Source organism: Cucumis sativus, chromosome 5 (assembly GCF_000004075.3).
Source record: "Cucumis sativus cultivar 9930 chromosome 5, Cucumber_9930_V3, whole genome shotgun sequence".
Taxonomy (NCBI): domain Eukaryota; kingdom Viridiplantae; phylum Streptophyta; class Magnoliopsida; order Cucurbitales; family Cucurbitaceae; genus Cucumis; species Cucumis sativus.
The window spans coordinates 23,152,854-23,172,667 of NC_026659.2; the positions used below are offsets into that span (position 1 = coordinate 23,152,854).

The 19,814-nt window shown below is 29.8% G+C and overlaps 2 protein-coding genes and 2 non-coding genes across 4 annotated transcripts; 2 read left to right on the forward strand and 2 right to left on the reverse strand.

Annotated features, from left to right (window-relative positions):
• The first annotated feature begins 4,314 nt into the window (after positions 1-4,314).
• Positions 4,315-8,873, forward strand: LOC101205704 (probable RNA-dependent RNA polymerase 1). The gene is made up of 5 exons (XM_031885052.1): positions 4,315-4,398; positions 4,707-5,280; positions 5,425-7,259; positions 7,405-7,555; positions 7,718-8,873. Exons 2-5 carry the CDS (start codon positions 4,744-4,746, stop codon positions 8,543-8,545), a joined length of 3,351 nt encoding a protein of 1,116 aa, XP_031740912.1. The 5' UTR covers positions 4,315-4,398; positions 4,707-4,743; the 3' UTR covers positions 8,546-8,873.
• A 3,839-nt stretch (positions 8,874-12,712) lies between these two features.
• On the reverse strand, positions 12,713-12,794 carry TRNAS-AGA. Its single transcript has one exon. It is a non-coding gene; the product is annotated as a tRNA-Ser (tRNA).
• Positions 12,795-13,171: 377 nt separating this feature from the next.
• LOC105435533 (putative B3 domain-containing protein At3g24850) lies at positions 13,172-14,468 on the forward strand. The gene has a single exon (XM_011657139.2). It carries the CDS (start codon positions 13,425-13,427, stop codon positions 14,220-14,222), a length of 798 nt encoding a protein of 265 aa, XP_011655441.2. The 5' UTR covers positions 13,172-13,424; the 3' UTR covers positions 14,223-14,468.
• A 738-nt stretch (positions 14,469-15,206) lies between these two features.
• Positions 15,207-15,288, reverse strand: TRNAS-AGA. Its single transcript has one exon. It is a non-coding gene; the product is annotated as a tRNA-Ser (tRNA).
• Between the last annotated feature and the right edge of the window lie 4,526 nt (positions 15,289-19,814).

The following is a 19,814-nucleotide window of genomic DNA, read 5'->3' on the forward strand; positions in this document are numbered from 1 at the left end:
ATTGAACAACCTGCGGATATCTTCACCAAAGCCTTGCCATCTAATCGATTCTGTCAATTACTTACCAAACTCAAGTTGATCGCTACTCTACCACCTTGAGTTTGAGGGAGGGTATTAATGTAAATTCTGTAAATTAGGCTAATTACATTACATTAGGCTAATTATATTACATTCCTTAGTTAATTTGGGTAATTTAGCTATTTATGCATAATTTTCATACTCTTGTAAATATACTGAACTTTGATCAATAAACCACACAAGAATATTCTTCAGCATATTCTCCTACAAAACCTTTGTTGCCATCATGTTTTTGTTCATTTGGTAAAATTTGATTGCTTTTTGTTTATAAAAATTAAGCTTATAAACCACGTCTCTTCAATTTTTTTTTCTTTTTTAAAAATAAAGTAGTATTTAATAACTTATTTTTGTTTTTTGAATTAGTTAAAAGAATTCAACTATTTTAGTTAAGAAGATGAAAATCATGATAAAAAGAAAATACTTAATTTTATACAATCTCAAAAAATTGATTACCAATTTAAAAATTATGTTTGGCTCCTCTATTGTCTTTAGAATGATTTTCCTCTCTAGTAAACATTTATACTCTTAAATTTTTAAAAATAATATAAAAGTTAAAATTAGGACAAATTACACTTTTGGTAAGAGCTTAATTAATAATTAATTTTCATGTAGTTTCGAAATTTCTAAAGCAATGCTTCATCTTTTTAAGTACGTCTTGGAGGAAGAATGATTTGGATTCAGTACCTCTTATCATTGAAATAAAACATACGGAACATACGGATGACATTTAAGTTAGGTTTCTTTTGGCTAAATCTATACTTCAGTTTCTTAAGTTTAGAAAATAATTTCAAGTGATTCATAGATTAAAATTGAGTGATTGGACTAAAATTTGATGTTTTAAAAATTACAAAATATACCGATTTAATTAAAAAAATGCATCAACAATTTAAATAGACTAAAACATTATTTTGAGATTTAATTAAAAAATTAATTGCATTGAAAAATGGTAGAGTAAAGGTGTCATTTTGTTAGAATTTGATAAAAATGCCATATATTGCCTCTATTGGTTATCAAAGTTATGTTCATATTTGAGAAAGCTAAAATTATATGGTTACTAATAAGGTTGCAAATAGAGCTGCATCCTACTATCTTCACTTGGCTCTTTTTTAACCAATTTTCCTATCCAATAATTCTACTTCTTTTGATGAATTTTTTCTTTAATAAAGACTTTATTGTTATATTAAAAAAAGAAAAGAAAAGAAAATTTGATTACTTTGTAGTAAAATGCAACAATTTAAAATTTTGGAATCAAATTCTGCTCAATCTCTAGTTGAGAATAGATTTTGAAACTTCTTTCATATTTGCCCTCCAATCCAATGCTATTTCTTCTCAATTTCCAACTTTATGGTACTTGAAAATTAAAGAGACTATCAAGTACCAAAATTCTATGTGCCACATTATTCCACTTACCTACTTATTTGGAAACCTTATGGCCTAAGATTGGTTCTTTTACTTGCTCCACACTCTTTCTTTTCTTATATTATCAAATCAAAAACCAATAAAATCATATTTCACAATCACTGCCCATTTCAAACTTTTAAACTTGACTTTACTTTTCATAGTCAATGTATGTCTATGTTTAGAATACACTTTTTGTTTCTTTTTAATAAAAATGGTTTAAAACAAAAATAAAGACGTTAAGAAGGAATAAGTATTATACGGAATTTTCTGAACTCAAAACTTTGTAGGGTAAGATGGGTTATCTTGGAAATATGCATTTTTAAGATTTTTAAATTTTATGTTTCATTGTTTAACATGCGCAAGGAGGATCATTTTATTTGTCTTTATTTTTTTAGCAGATTTTAGTACAATAAATGTTAAGGGGGAAAACCAAACCTCCTATATTTAGGAGGTAAGGTATGGACTCCAACTTTATGCTCTTTAAATTACATATATATATAAAACTGAAATGATATCAAATTTATATGCTAGTTGAGTGGTAAAATTGTCTCACACAATAGTTATAATAATAATAGTTAGTTTAGCAGTCAATTTAGTTAGTTTATAGCTCGGTGTTGAGAGTAGGTTCAAACTCCATTCTTTACAAATTTTTTCAAATTAATTTTATTTAATTATAAAGCAACTCATCAACCAAAATTTTACCATTTTTCAACTTTCCCAATTCTTTATTTATTTATGAAATTTTTTAAAAATAGTAGATTTTGTAAAATATTTACTACCTATAGCAAATTCTATCCTTTAGTCTTTAATATACTATAGTGATAGAAGATTATCAATAATAGAATCCAAAATTTTGTTATAGTTCGTAAATATTTTAATTTACTTTTGTTATTTTTAAAAATGTTCCTAAAATAAATGTGTTCTATGTCTTTAAAATAAAATTTTAATTTTTAAAAAGCAAGTGTTTGTTGGATAATTAATTCACTTATTTTATTTTCTAAATAAGAAACTTGCCTTTAAAATTATAATTATGAAAGAAAATTGAAAATGAAAAAAAAGTATATACATCTTGTTAAAAAAAAAAAAGTATTACCAAACATGTACCATTTTGGATTTTAATAAGCAAAAAATTAAAAATAAAATTTAAAAATACAAAAAATACAAATGGTTAGGATTGGACGATAAATTTCGAACTAATAAAAAAGTGTCATATCATTTATCAAATTAATGACAAAAAAATACAAATAATTGAATTTGAGATTAATTAAAATTTAACACGTGTCCCAAATTAAAATTGAAGACATAATTGGCCAATTCTAATGATGTCACATGTTTTCATTTGGATCTAGTTAATTATTTTGATCAAATTAAATATTATTTATTTGAGCTAAAATTCAATTGACTAGAAAAAAAACTTAATTTAGTCTAGGGATAGTTGTAAATTTAGCAATTAAATTCAAATTAATGAAGTATATAACACAATTTTAAAAAATTTGCAAATGTAGCAAAATAATATTTTTAAAATCTCAACTTTGGATGTCGTGAAATAATATTTTTAGTAGGTAAATGCAAGTATTTCTTTTTTCTTTTGCACGTTTAATATGACATATACATTGAAAGAATCAATACACTCTACCAATTCAAAATTATGTCAACACGAAAAGATACCTTGAACAGATGCATCCAAAAAACATCTATTGCATTATCCTTTAAAGAGTAGTATCTTAGCTAAGATAATTCGACAAACAGAAACACACCTTCATATTCACATAGGCATGCTATTTTAACGTAAATTACCCAGATATTTTTATTTTGTATTTTCCAATTCAAATCATATTCTTACAGAATAAATAAGCCTCCGATGTCTTGAAAGGGAGGCCATGCCCATACACTGAGTTTTTGTTTAATTTCCAATCACATTTCTACGTAATATGTTTAGGATAACTATTTTTCTTTCTTTCTTTCTTTTTGGTTTAATTTTGGAAATTAAGATTATAAACTTTACTTTCCCTTCCAAATTTCTTTCTGTTAATTGTTATCTACTTCTTACAAATAGTTTAAAAATCAAACTAAAATTTAAAAAGTACAAAGTAGTTTTGAAAATGTATTTTTGTTTTTAGTATTTAGTTATGAATTCAATCATTATACTTAAAAAAAATGTATAAATAATCTTGATAAGAAACAAAGAAAAAATAAACTTAATTTTCAAAAATAAAAAAATTGTGAAAGTTATCAAACAAGACCTAAATATATGTATATGAGTCGAAGAAAGAGAAATTAACCGATGACGTCGAAAAAGAATCATAAGAGAAATTAACAAATGACATCGAAAAAGAACCATTCCAAACGAGTCCATATGGTCACTTTGGAATAGAAAGTAAAGAGAAAAAAAAGAGTGTAGGAGTAGTATAATGATTGTAAGAGAAGTTTTATGTTAGTTTCCAATCACATTCCTATGGGATGGGTTGAAAGTATTAAAATAAACAAACTATAACCTTTTTTCCATCTTTAACGTGTGGACCCATTTAGAAAGAATAATTGGGAGAAAAAGAGGTTCAATTCTTAGTTATTAAATAATAAAAGTTTGATTTAAAAATTGGAGTTAAAATGGAAAGAATTTTAATTATAAAATTAAAAGTGAGTTGTTGAATTATGTAATAAAAGTAAATAAATAAATCTGAATGTTTTACGTCATAAATAAGAGATTAGTGAAGAGGAGGAAAGGCATAAAGTTGGTTTAGAAGTTGAGATGACCTAAGAGAGTCGTGAGGACTTTGAGTAAAAAGTATAGTCTCCTCCTCATAGCTTCTTTAATTTATTCTCTATAAATTCCACATTTTTTGGTTTCATATTTTCCCACACACCTTTCACTGATCATTAATTTTCTTTTTGCTTCACACTGCTTCCAATATTCTTCAGGTTCCTTCTCTTTCTCTCAGCTTTCTATTTGAATTGTTGTATTCTGTTGTGTTTTTGTACCCAACAAAAATTATACTGTCATCCAACTCATCAAATTCAACACACATTTGAAAACATATTTCCCCACACACTTTTACTTTTAGTTTTCTCTCATACTAGACTTCTTTATTAAATCTTTTTTAAATGGATACATGGAATGAAAATTTTACGCTTGCCAAATATGAGATCTCCATATATATATAGTTTTGATGGACGTCCTAACATCACACAAATTCATATATCCATTATCTACTTTCAAAAACATGCAGCTGAAAAACAAATTGCTACAATACAATAAACAACGACATGGGAAAGACGATCGAAATTTACGGATTTCGGCCCCAGGTGACCGCCGACGAGGTGAAAGAATTTCTCGAGAATCACACTGGAGATGGAACTGTATCAACGGTGCGGATTTCGAAACCCAAAGACGAAAAAGCCCGGTTCACATCTGTGACTGTCCTGTTCAAGAGCAAACTAGCAGCTGAGTACATAGTGGCGAAGTCGACAACGGAGGAGAGGAAACTGTGGTTCGAAAGTTCATATCTGAAAGCCAGAGAATTGGAGAAGGCGGTAGTGGCGAAGGAAACCAAGGGTGTTCTCGAAATGGAGAGAATGGAAGACGTGAAGGGGCACTTGGGAAGCATGATTTCGAACGGGAAAATGAGAGTGATTTGGGAAGGAGAGAAATGGAGTGTGGAATTTGGAAATGGATTTAGGAAATTATGGTTTTATTTGAGTTATGAAGTTGATGAGTACAAAATGGAGCTTTGTTTTGAGAATATTTTGAGTGTTGAGTTTCGTTGCCCTCTCAACGAACCTTCCAAGTTTTTTCTCATTCAGGTTTCTTCTTTCTTTCTTTCTTTCTTTTTTTTTTCATTACTTAAATTCAACTAAAAAACAAAATATATATGATCTCCATGCATGTTAATGTGAATGTTATTAGGTTTGTTATATTATATTGAATTTTGTTTAAATTGTGTGCAGTTGCAGGGTGCTCCACGAATTTTCAGGAAAACTCCATCATCTTCCTCCTCACCATTATATTCCAACAAATCCACTAGTTTTCGTTGGATTAGGGATGTGGATTTCACTCCATCTTCCTGCATTGGACAATCCTTTACTATATGCCTCCAACTTTCTCCTTCACATCACCTTCCTCCTTTCTTCCAAACATTGGTTGGCTACAAAGTGACCTATGCTCCATTCATTCTCCATAAAGGTTCTTCTCTCGTTTCAAATTCAAATTTGGTTCCTATCATTACTCCACCCCAAGCTTTTGATATCTCTTATAAAATTTTGTTCAAAATCAATGCCCTCCTTCAACATGGTTATCTTTCTGGACCGACGCTAGATGATGAATTTTTTCGACTTGTTGATTCAAGTAGATTTCATTCTGACTACATTGAACACGCCTTAGAAAAACTGTTTAATTTGAAGGAATGTTGTTATAAACCACAAAAGTGGCTCAAAGACCAATATCTTTCATACTACACCTCTAATCAGCTTCCATGGAAATCTAATATTTCTCTAGATGATGGCCTAGTGTATGTGCATAGAGTTCAAATTACACCGTTGAAAGTGTACTTCTGTGGTCCGGAGGCCAATCTTTCTAATAGAGTAGTCCGTCGTTTTATTGGTGATATAGATAATTTTCTTCGTGTATCTTTTGTTGATGAGGAATTGGATAAACTTCATTCCATTGATCTAGCTCCACGTTCATCATCTCCTGAAAATAGTCAAAGAACTAGAGTATATGATAGAGTAATATCTATATTAAAAAATGGTATAGTGATTGGTAATAAAAAGTTTGAGTTTCTGGCTTTTTCAGCTAGTCAATTAAGGGAAAATTCTTTTTGGATGTTTGCTTCGAGGGAGGGGTTAAGTGCAGCAGATATCAGAGAGTGGATGGGTGACTTTCATCATATAAGAAATGTGGCAAAATATGCTGCTCGACTTGGTCAATCTTTTGGCTCATCTAGAAAAACTTTGTGTGTTGAAGAACATGAAATTGAAGTTATTCCTGACGTAGAAGTTGAAAGGAAGAACATTATGTATTGTTTCTCTGATGGGATTGGAAAAATATCTAAAACACTAGCTAAGAAAGTTGCTGAAAAATGTGGTTTGACCAGTCATACACCATCTGCCTTTCAGATTCGCTATGCCGGATACAAAGGTGTTGTAGCTATTGACCCTACGTCGGAAAAGAAATTGTCATTACGAAAGAGTATGTTGAAGTATATGTCACTTGATACACAACTTGATGTTTTGTTGTGGAGCAAGTATCAACCATGTTTTCTTAACCGTCAGGTGATAAACCTTCTATCAACTCTTGGAATTAGGGACGATGTTTTTGTGAAAAAACAAAAGGAGGCTATAGATCAACTAGATTCTATTTTGGAAGATCCATCAAGGGCATTAGAAGTGTTGGAGTTGATGTCCCCTGGAGAAATGACTAGTATTTTAAAGGAACTACTTTCGTTTTACATGCCAAATCAAGAACCTTTTCTAAATATGATGCTACGGACATTTCGTGCAGATAAATTGTTAGATTTGAGGACAAAGTCAAGGATATTTGTTCCAAAGGGAAGGACAATGATGGGTTGCCTGGATGAAACTCAAACACTAGAATATGGGCAGGTGTTTGTTCATTGCTCTATCCCTGGAAGATCAAGTGAGGGTAATTTTGTAGTTAAGGGTAAAGTAGTTGTTGCTAAAAATCCATGTTTACATCCGGGGGACGTGCGTTTGCTCGATGCTATTGATGTGAAAGCTCTACATCACATGGTGGACTGTGTTGTTTTTCCACAAAAAGGAAAAAGGTAGGAAAACTTATCGTGTATCAATTGCTTATGTATATTCATTTATTTCATGATTGCATATATTAAGTTAAATACATATATATTCAGCAATTTTTTTTTTTTTTTTATAATTCTCCTTAACTAATATTTCAATATGTTATATTAGACCTCACCCAAACGAGTGTTCTGGAAGTGATTTGGATGGTGACTTGTACTTTGTTTGTTGGGATACTGAGCTAACTTGTATCAAACAAGTTAAACCTATGAGCTACAAACCTGCACCAACAATACAATTGGATCATGATGTCACAATTGAGGTGTGTTTTTAGGACGTATTTGTTACTATTCCAAATATGTGCATCTTTTTTGTTATTTTTATATAAGTAATAATATACATGCATTTGTTTCAAATTTAAAAGTTTACAAGAAATTTTTTATTTTACAATAAGTTTGAATTAAATATGAATATTTTGATATAGGAAGTTCAAGAATATTTTGCCAATTACATGGTGAACGATGGTCTTGGAGCCATTGCAAATGCTCACACTGTCTTTGCAGATAAGAACTCTAAGAAGGCAATGAGTGCTGAATGTATTAAACTTGCAAAATTGTTCTCCATTGCTGTTGACTTCCCGAAGACTGGTGTGCCAGCAAACTTGCCACGCAACCTTCGTGTCCACGAGTATCCTGATTTCATGGACAAGCCTAATAAAGCAACTTATGTATCAAATGGTGTTCTTGGGAAGCTTTTTAGAGGAGTGAAAGATGTTTCATCTGATGTCAGCGCCTTTGAAATTTTCACTAGAGAAGTTGCAACCAAGTGCTACGATCCAGACATGGAAGTAGATGGGTTTGAAAAGTATTTGAGAGAAGCTTTTGATTACAAAACTAAGTACGATTTCAAGTTGGGGAACCTTATGGATTATTATGGTATTAAAACAGAACCTGAATTAGTTAGTGGAAATATCTTGAAAATGGCTAAATCTTTTGATAAAAGGAAGGATTTGGAACAAATTGCATTTGCTATGAAGTCTCTAAGAAAGGAGGTTAGGTTTTGGTTCAATGAGAATGAAAGTAAGTCTACATACGACGATATCCAAGACGAATATGCAAGAGCATCTGCATGGTACTGTGTCACGTATCACCCAGATTATTGGGGTTGTTACAATGAAGGTACAAAACGGGATCACTTTTTGAGTTTTCCATGGTGTGTTGCTGACAAACTTATTCAAATCAAAAGAGAGAAGATGTCAATGAGAAATTCTTCTCCAAAGTCATCACTATTACACACAATTTTGATGGGGTGAGTTTGTACTAACGTTTGGAGGCCTATGTTTTTCATCATGATCATCTATGTAGTTTTTAGCTTGTGAAATATAATATGTATTAATATTGTAATTTTATGAAGTCATTTTAATAGGTTTTATATACTTAAAAGAGACTATGATGAGAAGATGATCAAAAGGTTTGATGGGCTGTGTCCTTGAGTTCTAAGATAATGTAAGGAGAGGTTGTAATTTAATTTACATGTTTCCAGGCTATCTAGTGATATGAAATTTAAAGTTTTACGTTTGAAATTGTATGCCTCGTATAATAGAGGAAAATGATGAATTCAACAACAATATTTGTCTAAAAGCAATTTGGTATTTGGTATGAAGTAGTTTATCCAAATTTAAACAAGTTGTTGAAATTGGAGGTTTCGTATTAGAAAAAAGAAAAAAGAAAAAGAATTGCTCATTTTTATTACTAATTTCCCATGTAACTTTGAGTATCGTCACTCTACACTTCTTTTAAATATCAATTTGAATAGTTTGTAATTAACTTTAACTTTTAATTAGTTTACATCATACATCTGAACACAAAGAGGAACCCCTTAATTGAATCAAATTAGGTTACACGTAACCAATCTTCCATACTAAAGATCACATGATTGATAAATTTCTAAATGAGCCAGACGAGTGCACCAAAAGAAAATCACCAATTCATTTGGTTTTCCATGCTCCCTCATCACAACTCAAAGGAGTTCAACGTTACTAATCACTTGAAAATGACACAACATCAGTTGAGAGAAGAAATGATATCAAATAATAACCCTTAGTCACACGATTGCAAAATAATTCCAAATGCGTCACAATACCCACAAGAAAACCCAACCAAATCATTCACCCAACTAGTCCAAATGGTGTCCACCTCTTCTTCTAAACCACAAAACATTAACCTATAAGAAGTTATGTAAAAAAACAATGTACCCAACTAATTTTGTCCCACCTTATTTAAAATTAATTCAATTGCAAAACCTTTTTCTTCCTAATTTGGCTATTTTAATATTGTGATTAATCAATTTATTTAAAAATGTTATATAATTAATTTTTAAAATTTTGTAGGTAGTTTGGTTACAATAACTAAATCAATTAGTTAGACTAACTAAGCTAGAGGAGAATTACTAACAGTAATAACTTTTTTAATTTGATTTTGGTTGTTAAAGGTCTCATGCTATTTTGAGAGGTATGCCAAAGTTAGTATTATTTTCAAATTAAAAAAAAAAAACTGACCATTTTGAATTTTTAAACAATTTGAATAAGCTTTTTTGGCTATGAATAATTTCATCCATGGAAACAATACATGTCCTCTAGAAAAAAAAAAAAACTCCAGAAACTTTTACAATCTCCGTGTCCTCTTTTCTTCGTTCAAACCTCTAGGCTTTATAGTCCCTACTTCTCTTAGCTTTCACCTTCTTAAAAGAAAACCAAAGGATTTACGACCACCATTTTGTCTTCTCTTCCTATCAACCCCTAAATCTTCATCTTTCTCCAAAGAAAGAAAACTCTCTATAGTACCATAAATCCAACACACAAAAAAAAAGAGGAATAATTCTTTTTATTAGGATAATATTTTAATGTTAACGAACCATAAATTGTGTCAAGAAAAATTAAATTGGGTAATAGGAAATTTATGTATTTTTAGTTTTAAAAATAAATTTTATCCCATCCAATTCTTTTGTTTTTTCTTATTTTAAATGTCAATCAAACTCAAATTTTTAAGGGTGGAATATAATGATCACTTATTACTTTTTTACGATTTTAATTTAACACCAAAAAAATTTATTTTGTACTTACAGATTTCTTTCTCCCAAGACTAAACTAAAAATAAAGTTGCAATATTTAAGGGGAAAAAGAGCTAAAACAAAATTCAATTTTTTTTTTAACCAACGTTTACAACTAATTTTACAATGTTGGTGAAGATCTATATATATATAAAATAAATGAAGAAAAATTATAAAAATTAAAATAGAACATTTGATAAAATAATTACAGGTTATTAAAAAAAACATATGAATTTGTTAGTTTTGTTACGTGGACAGTGGACAGTAGATAGTTTATCAATTTTTTTTTACTTTAAAAAAATTCTTTTAATTTTTTTTTTGTTATATTTAAGGTTTGATTATTTAAAATGTCATATTAATTATAATCTAGAACTTAATTATTATTATTAGAATACATTTTTTGAAATAAGTTTTAAATTTGAAAAAATAGAATGGTTTGAGTTTGATTTGTAGATAAAAGAATTGAAGAAAAAAACCATGTAATTGTTTTATAGATTTCATATTGATTTCAAATTTAAAAAATATTTATTTCTTATTCAAATTACATAAATAGCCCTAGTAATCATCAACCAATCAACTAAAGGGGGAAAGAAAGTTTGTTATAAGTTTTCTTTTTTGAAAATTTATTTTGTTTTTTTTCCTCAATCCTTTTTAACTAAAATGATTTTTCTATGTAAAAATATAGTTTTTATTTTAACCTGAATTATTGTAGGTAATGTGATTTTTTTTCTTTTCTTTTTGCAAACTTCAAGTGTTTCCCGTTAATATAAGTCCCAAAAGAAATAGGAGATTTCTTTTAAAGATTTTATGATTTTTTTTTATTAAAAAAGATTTATTATTTGTCTTTTATATAAAATGATGTTTTTTTCCAATTTATTTTTAATATGAATATTATTTTCTAGATAAATTGTGTTTCTTTATGATGGAAAAAGAATGAGAAAATTTTACTTAATGATTTGATATGAAACATCGTCAAAGAATCTTTTTCTATAGCTATTTTTAGATAGTATACATATATATACAAATATCATAGTAATCACTTTTGTTTAAAAGTGAGAAGCTAATAATAATAATAAGTAGAAAATAAGAAGTTACTGATTTAGTTTAGTCTAATCATAGCAAAGAAAAGAGGAGGAGGCTCAAATTCATAATCTTTTCTAAAGCACCAAAGTTGAATATGTTGTCTTTTCTTCAATCCCATTTCTTCTACAAATGCATTCCATTGTGTCATCAAATAGTACACTTTTCCGTTTCCACTTCCAATCTTCCATTTCTTCAAGCAAATGCTTCTAATCTCTTCAACACTATTATTCATTATCATTACATTTATCCCTTTCTTGTTTTCTTGTTGGCTTACCAAATTTCTCTCCTCCTCTCTTGTAAACTCAAACACAAGTTTCTTTTTTGGTAGAAACAAACGTCATTCATTCTTGTTTAAATTTGTGTCTGTGAGTTATTTTTGAATGACCGTATTAATTTCATAGCCACCCATTTTCTCGATTCGATCTCTCATTGCCGTTGGCATCTCATGAATGGACGGATACTCAATCTGTTTTACTTTCTTGTTCTTTCTCTGTTTCTTAATGGTAGTATTGGTCCTTAGAAGGTTATTTCTTTTGAATATCTTCCTTTCATAGAATTATTATTATTATATACATTAATATTTGACTGATTTTGAGATATTTTGTTTAAGAGACTAACATTCAACCTTTTCTAAATTTGATAACTTGATGGTGTTATTTTCATAATAACAAATGTTTTTTTGTTTAAAAATAAAAGTCTAAATATAAATGTGTTTGATAATAGTTTATTTTTAAGCTTACATGCTATTTGATACAATTTTAAGTTTAAGGGTAAGGATGTTCAAATAACTTGATAAGCTCAATCCAAGCTATATATACTTGTAGCCTAAAATAAAATTTTTAAAAAATAAATAAAAGACAAATGGAAATTCAAAGCTAAATCTTAGATATTAGGAATGAAAATTTTTATTTGCTTGATATGAAGGGTAGACTGTATTAAATTTACTTTTGGAGAAAGATATTTTAAAAAATAAGACTGGATTTGTGAATTTGAAAGATAAAATTCTAAAAGTTTTAAATACAATTATGGTTCTAGGAAAATTAAAACTCAAGGAAAAAAAGAAAAGGAAACTCAAATTAGGTATTGGGAAATAGAAATTTAGAAAACATAGAAAGAGATTTGGTGACATTTTATAAGTATACTATAAGCTTCACTGAATCTAAATTATTTAATTTAAAATTTTATGATTATGGAGAATTAAACGATATTTGTAAAAGAAAATGGAGAATTCAAAGCGTAAAAAAAATAGAGTTGATGTCTTTTAAAAAACAAAAGAAAAGAAGAGAAGCGTGAGCGGCAGGATTCGAACCTGCGCGGGCAGAGCCCACATGATTTCTAGTCATGCCCGATAACCACTCCGGCACGCCCACTCGATGAACTTTAAGACCCGAGGTTTAAAGGGTTCTAAGTTCTAACTTCCCAGTTGATATTTTATATAGAAATACACATTTATGGCCTCATTTGAGAACACAACTGAACTATATATATATACCAACTTTGAGAACATAGCCTCACTGGAACATAATAAATAACTGGAAAAAGTCATAAAACTCTTTGATTTAATAATCAAAACTCCAAACTATCAAATTTCAATAATATAATTAATCATTAAATATTATTCATTAAATTAGAAGGGAGCAATGTCCAAGGTGTTGAGATATTTTATGAGTAATTACTCTGCGAGTCGGATTTGTGGGATATCAAATAAATGCAATTATGGCACTAACACACTTTGACTAACTTTGACCCAACTTTCAGATATGGAAACAAATTTTGAAGAACATAAGATTTCCAAATATTTTCCTTAACGGTACCCAATTTTCCATTTAATTTTCCTAACCCAACGGTAAACAGATTCATAAAAGGAAAATAATTCGTATATTAAGCTTTTTATTTCACTCCCATCAACAAATTACTCACAAATCATCATCACTTCATTCAATTCTCTCCACTCTGTTTCAATCTCAAATTTCACATTCACTTTCTGTGTTTAACAAATAATGGTAATGGAGACATCTGTTCGTTGTGGCTTAAGAATCTGTCTTCAACTTCCTGATTTAAACAATGTTTACGTACCTCGGAAAAGACGTGGATCTTCCTCCGGCGTCGGCAAGAAAGAGCAATCCATGACTGAAACCGAACTCCCCTTGTCTATGGCGGAGGCTGCGTCTATTCAAATACAACTGGCAAACTCTGTTCCTGATGTTCCACTGCAAAAAATAAACAAAACCCGCAAGAGAAAAAACCCTCCGACGCAGACGGAGGCATCGACGAGTAGGACTAAGCAACAGAGGAAGAAGAATGTGGCATCGACGAGTAGGACTAAGAAACAGAGGAAGATGAATGTAGACCAGAGTGAGCGTCCTCCGATGCCGGTGGCGATGAGAGATCGGATTTTAGAGATGGGTGGGTATGAAATAAACCTAGTGATTCAAAAACAACTTACTGATACGGATTTAAACAAAAACCATGGTCGTTTGTCGATGAACACAAAACTACTATCGTTCGATTTTGCAACCGAGGAAGAGAGCGAGTTACTGAGCGAACAAGAAAATAAGAACAAGAGGGGGATAAACGTAATGGTATTGGACGATGTTCTAGAAGAAAGAATGGTTTGTTTGAAGAAGTGGAAAATTGGAAGTGGAGAAGTTTACTGTTTGATGACACATTGGAATTCGATGGTTGAAAAAAGGGGATTGAAGAGTGGAGAAGAGATTCAAGTTTGGAGCTTCAGAAAAGATGATGAAGATGAAGCTCATCGTCTTTGCTTGGCTTTGGTTAAATTAGCAACTTGCTAATTCAACTGAGTACCTTTATGTAAGAATGACTAATTTTGGAATTGGGTGAAGAATTAGGGTTTGTGAGTTCAGGTGCGAAGCGAGGAAGGAAGAAGATGGAAAATTGTAAATGCAAATTTACTAAGAAAATGAGACGTAGGGTTTTAGAGATTTAGGAGAATGAAATTTAAAGGCCCATTCGGTCCTTTTGATGTAAAGAAACGAAATGGATTAATGAATTTAGATTTCTCATTGGCAAATGTCAAACTTTTCCAAAATTCCACCCAAATTTTCTCATTTGCACATATGCTTCTACTTCTTTTTAAATATGTTATAGATATACATTTTTAAGTTTACATAACAATTAAGAAAAAAATTGATAACCAGTTGTTAGAAATTAAAAAATTGAGACTAAATTATTACATATTCAAAGATAAAAAATTAAATTATTTTAAATTTGAAATGGTAAAAATTGAATAGTTAGCTAAATAGTTAGAAAGGAATGTTGAAGAGTTAAATATTTTAGAGGATAATATTTGACAAACAAATTTTGGTAAATTAAACTTAACCATAATTCAATTTCGCTCCAACTTTTAATCATGTTACTTGAAACTTAAATTAAATATATTGACAAACTATCAATAAACAAAAATTGATGGCTAACCTAAATTTAGATTATGTATCGGCTTGTTTTTATAGGTAGAAGCTCAAACTATTTTTGTATTATTCTAAATTCTCCTATCGTTCTAAATTTATCAAAATCATTATTTCAATTTTAGTACGATTATAATTTGGAGTAATCATATTATTGTATGGGTAAAAAAAATCTAGTTGTAGCTATTTCAATATATTTAGTAGGATTATGATTTTAAGTAATAATGGATTGTGATAGTTAATTACTATACTTTTGTTATTGAATAGCATTATGATTAAAAGTTAATTACTACATGAATCATTGATTAACGATAGGCAGTAAGTAATAAAAGGAAAAGAAAATAAAAAAGGCGTGAGCGGCAGGATTCGAACCTGCGCGGGCAGAGCCCACATGATTTCTAGTCATGCCCGATAACCACTCCGGCACGCCCACTCAATGAGATTGAAGGCAGTTGATAACATTATTTAAATAAATTAATTCTTCTAAATTTTCTAAACATATATTTGCAACATTACTTCCCTGGGCTCTCACATGCTTTTAAGTATTCAAATAATATTTTCATCTTTTCAATTATCTAATTTCCCCAGAAGTCAAAATTACTTTTTCCTATTTCTATATCTCAATTCCCTTTTCTGCTCATTTTAAAATTGCCGTGTGAAACTTAATACTCAATGTCGAAGATGAAGAGATTTTTAGTGCATTTTGTTAGTTTGTTTGTTACATCAAAATAACATTCCTTATATAACAACAAAATCAGCTAGTTGCTAATTAGACACATGATGAGTTAGGTTAGCTTTACCATTGCAAAATAGAGACGATGATGACCCTCAATTTCATGGTCAGCTCCATATTTGAATATAATCTCCATTTTTCAATCTTCTTTCTTCCACATATGAATTCCACTCAGTCATCAAATAGTACACATTTTCCTCCCAATCTTCCACTTGTTCAGGTTGAAAACAAATGTTAGAATTTTGTTGTACCCTTTCGAACCACTACTTTCAAAGCAAAATTCGGTGTAACCTTAGTGCAAAATCATATATGTTGGTTGTTGTTAACGACAATGTCAAAAATAGAGTGTGCAATAACTATAAGAACAATGACAATGTCGATGGTGGATATTTGGGGTTTGGAAGTTTCAATCAAAGTAGATTTTTGTTTTGTTCCAACACCGGAAGAACCCCTTCTTGTTCGAGGAATGTAAATGTGGTTCAATCTTTAAGATGATCTCCAAAATTAAATTTTAATCTCAGTTTGTCGTCGTTGAATAGAATTTTAGTTTTGAAAAATTGATGAGATGAGAAATGGGAAATGAGGAATGAGATAGAGAGGGGTGAAGATGAAGACGGAGACGGAATAATGTTGTTTTGAGATTTTTTTTGTTTGCCATAAATGCTCTGTTTCTAAAGGTAACAAACAGAGCCCATGAAACTCCAATCACAATCTTCACTTCTAACTTTCTCTATCACTCACTCACTATCACAAATTAGTCTCAATTATTTTTTAAAAAAGATTTTCTCTTTTTTTGTTTTATTTTATTTTATTTTCGAAAGACTAATGTGTTATTTTAGTTAGAATAATTGTTTTTTAATTAAATCCATAGCAAATTTAACATGAAAGAGTAACGTTTGAATGGAAAAATTAAATTAAATATGCAAATTTAAAATTTTAATAAAGTTATATAAACCAAAATATTAGTGGCCAAGGCCACAGGGAACTTGTAAATATTAAAAATGTTTGGCAATATAAATGTAATTATACTAGGAATTATATAATACAAAGTTGATCTAAAATTTAAGTTAAATAGGTATAAATTTAATCATTAATGAACAGAATTTATATTGAGTTCACATAAAAGTGAGTTGAGTTTTTCTTCTTCTTCTTTTTTTCTTTTTGGAAAAATAAGTGAGCTGAATTATGTAATAAGAAATAGGAAAAATAAAGATTAATTCGTTATGTAATAAATGAAGAGCAACGAGGGTATAAAGTTGGTTTAAAAGCTGGTGATGACCTTCACTCTTTCAAGACTTGACTAAAGTATAGTCTCCTCTCTATTCTATTCTCTATAAATTGCATATTTTTTGCTTCATATTTTCATCAATAATATCTTCTTTTCTTTTCATTTCACTTCTTGGTTTTCCTTTACAGACACTAGTACCCACAAACCTGCCACCCAATCTTCGTGCTTACGAGTATACAAATTTTATGGATAAGTCCAATAAACCAATTGATGTATCAAATGTGTGTTCTCGAAAAGCTTTTTTGAGGAGTGAAAGATATTTTTTTTGATGTCAACACTCTTGAAGTAGATGGTTTCAGAGGGAAGCTTTTGATTACAAAACTAGGTACAAACTTCAAATTAGATAACCTCATCGATCTTATGATATTGAAATTGAACTGGAATTGGTTATAGTGGAAATATGGACAAGTTTTTTTTGACAAAAGGAATGACCTGGAACAAATTACATTTGCCATGAAGTCACTAAGAAAATAAGCGAGAACTTGGTTCAATGAGAAAGAAAGTAATTCTACGTATGACGATAACAAAGATGACGACGAAGAATATGCAAAAGCATTTGCATGGTAACATGTCACATACCATTCAGATTATTGGGGTCATTACAATGAAGGTCGCTTTAGTTTTCCATCGTGTTTTATATACTGTCAGGCTTATTCAAATCAAAAGAGAAAAGATATCATTGGTGAAATTATATCATCACTAATAGGCAAATAATTTGAAAGGCTCAAGCTTATACTTACTTTTGGAGGGAAAGTTATGTTTTGTATTTTGATTTTCTCTATATTTTTATCACGTGAAATATTATATGTTTATGTAACACAAGATTCTAATTTTTTTTTTACTTGTAATTTTATGAAATTTTTTATTGGTTTTATATACTTAAAGGAGATCGTATGAGATGGTCAAAAGACTTAACATTTGTGTCCTTGACTTCCATGAAGGATGATGAGAGGCTATAAAATTTATTTTTATCGTTTATACTTTATTGGATGATAACAATGAATTCAACAACCTTTGTCTAAAATGGTATTTGTGTTTAATTTGTTGCCGGAAGAAAATCCATTTGTAACCAATTATGAAGTTCTGAGGTTCAAATCTCCCTATTCCAATATTTTGTACTAAAAAGGTTTTGGAAAATTATATAAGTTGACAAAAAAATTTATGAAAAAACAGTTCATAATACATCTTTTTTGCATATTGTAATATAACAAATATGACAAGTAATTAAATATACCACCGGACTATCAAAAGACTATCAGCTTTTAAATTTGTTACTTTTGCAATTTAAAAAATGTAGTGATATAAATCCAATTATCACAAATTTATATGCTATTTTTGCGAACGTCCCAAAAAATTTTAATTGGTCGAGATCATACTCCTTTAATCTTGAGCATATTTAAAAAAACAAACAAACAATTGTATGAAGAGAAAAGTTTGATCACTCAGTGTATACTTCACTTTATATATTATTAGATACTTTAGAACTATTTTATGTGTTACCTATTAGTATAAGATATAGAAATTTGAACCCTAATAGAAATTTGAACCTTCAGCTTCTAAGGAATAAGTCTACGTCAATTATTATAGTCACGTTGATAACTAATTTATATACATTCACATCCTAAATTAAAATATTGGGTTAAAAAGTCATAATTTAATAATCTCTTTAGACTTAAATAATTTTTTCTTTATTTATTTTCTTACCAAAATTCAATTCAAATCAATCGAACATGCACGATACTGGAAAAAAAAGAATAAACATCAAATTATACTATGAATTTTGAGAATTGTATCAGTTTAAATTTCAAAGTAATAGTTGTATCAATTTATACTTTTAACTTTAATAATTATATCAATTTCAATATTAGACTTTTAGAAATGTATCTAGTTTAAAATATTACACGGTACATTTAATTTTTTCAATTACACTTACAAATTTTCTTTTATCTTTTTCGTTTTTTTTTTTGTCTTTGTGTAGACAAAAATCAAGAGGGCAAAGGCCCAACCAATTACCAAATATGATCATTAGATAAAAGTGTAAAAAACCATGCAAAATAAGGAGAATGGAGGATAGAAGACCCATGATCCACCAAAACTTTACACACAACATTGTGAACAAGATCATTTTGACTCTGGCGAACATGGGAGAAGACAAGGACAACCCCTAAGCTCAACAAAGTTATTTAACATATTAATTACTTACAAGCAATCATACTCAACAAAAATATTTGAAATAAGATATGTATTGAGGAAATATTCTGAAGACCAAAACATATGGTCATCGCTTCAAGAAGCCTGACCTCCCTGCAACGGAGGACAAACTTATATCCAACCAAATCAACTTGTCCAAAGTGGTCTTGAAGCACCGAACCTAAGCCGTTTGAGTTTGAAATTTGGACACCAAGCGACATCTATGTGTTCAGCCTTCAAAAAGAGGGTGTCATCTAAACAATGACGAGAAATGGCCAGAAAGGGCTTTACCATTAGAATCCTCACATCATATTGAAACCCAAGGAGATGCTTGGCTATTGAGAGTCACTTGTAGAGGGTGTTTGGACACACGTAGTGGGATTGGAGTGCTTTAGAGTGTAATCCAAAATTCATGTTTGGATTGTGCGTTTTGAGCTCTAATGGAAAAATTAAACTCATTTCATTTCAACAGTTTTCATTAAACTCTAGTTTCCATCGTTTCCACTTTTTACATATATTTTTGTTCTACCCTCTATTTGACACACATTTCAATACTCTTTTGATTCCAAGTAATTTTGATTACATTCCAGCTCTCCAATCACAGTTAGCATTGACATATCGTTATCTCGGAAACATCAAATTGTTCCAAGCTAATTCCCAAATTTGTCACGCTGACAATTATCACGACCTTGTCCAGCTCCAAAGGATCAAAACGATAAAAATTCAAATTCAAACTAGCTTGATAGCT

Excerpts from the sequence above, each read along its gene's own strand:
- LOC101205704 (XM_031885052.1), top strand. The coding sequence starts at position 4,744 with ATGGGAAAGACGATCGAAATTTACGGATTTCGGCCCCAGGTGACCGCC. Across the intron at positions 5,281-5,424 it reads CCAAGTTTTTTCTCATTCAG|TTGCAGGGTGCTCCACGAAT; the intron begins GTTTCTTCTTTC and ends AATTGTGTGCAG. Across the intron at positions 7,260-7,404 it reads TTTCCACAAAAAGGAAAAAG|ACCTCACCCAAACGAGTGTT; the intron begins GTAGGAAAACTT and ends ATGTTATATTAG.
- LOC105435533 (XM_011657139.2), top strand. The coding sequence starts at position 13,425 with ATGGTAATGGAGACATCTGTTCGTTGTGGCTTAAGAATCTGTCTTCAA.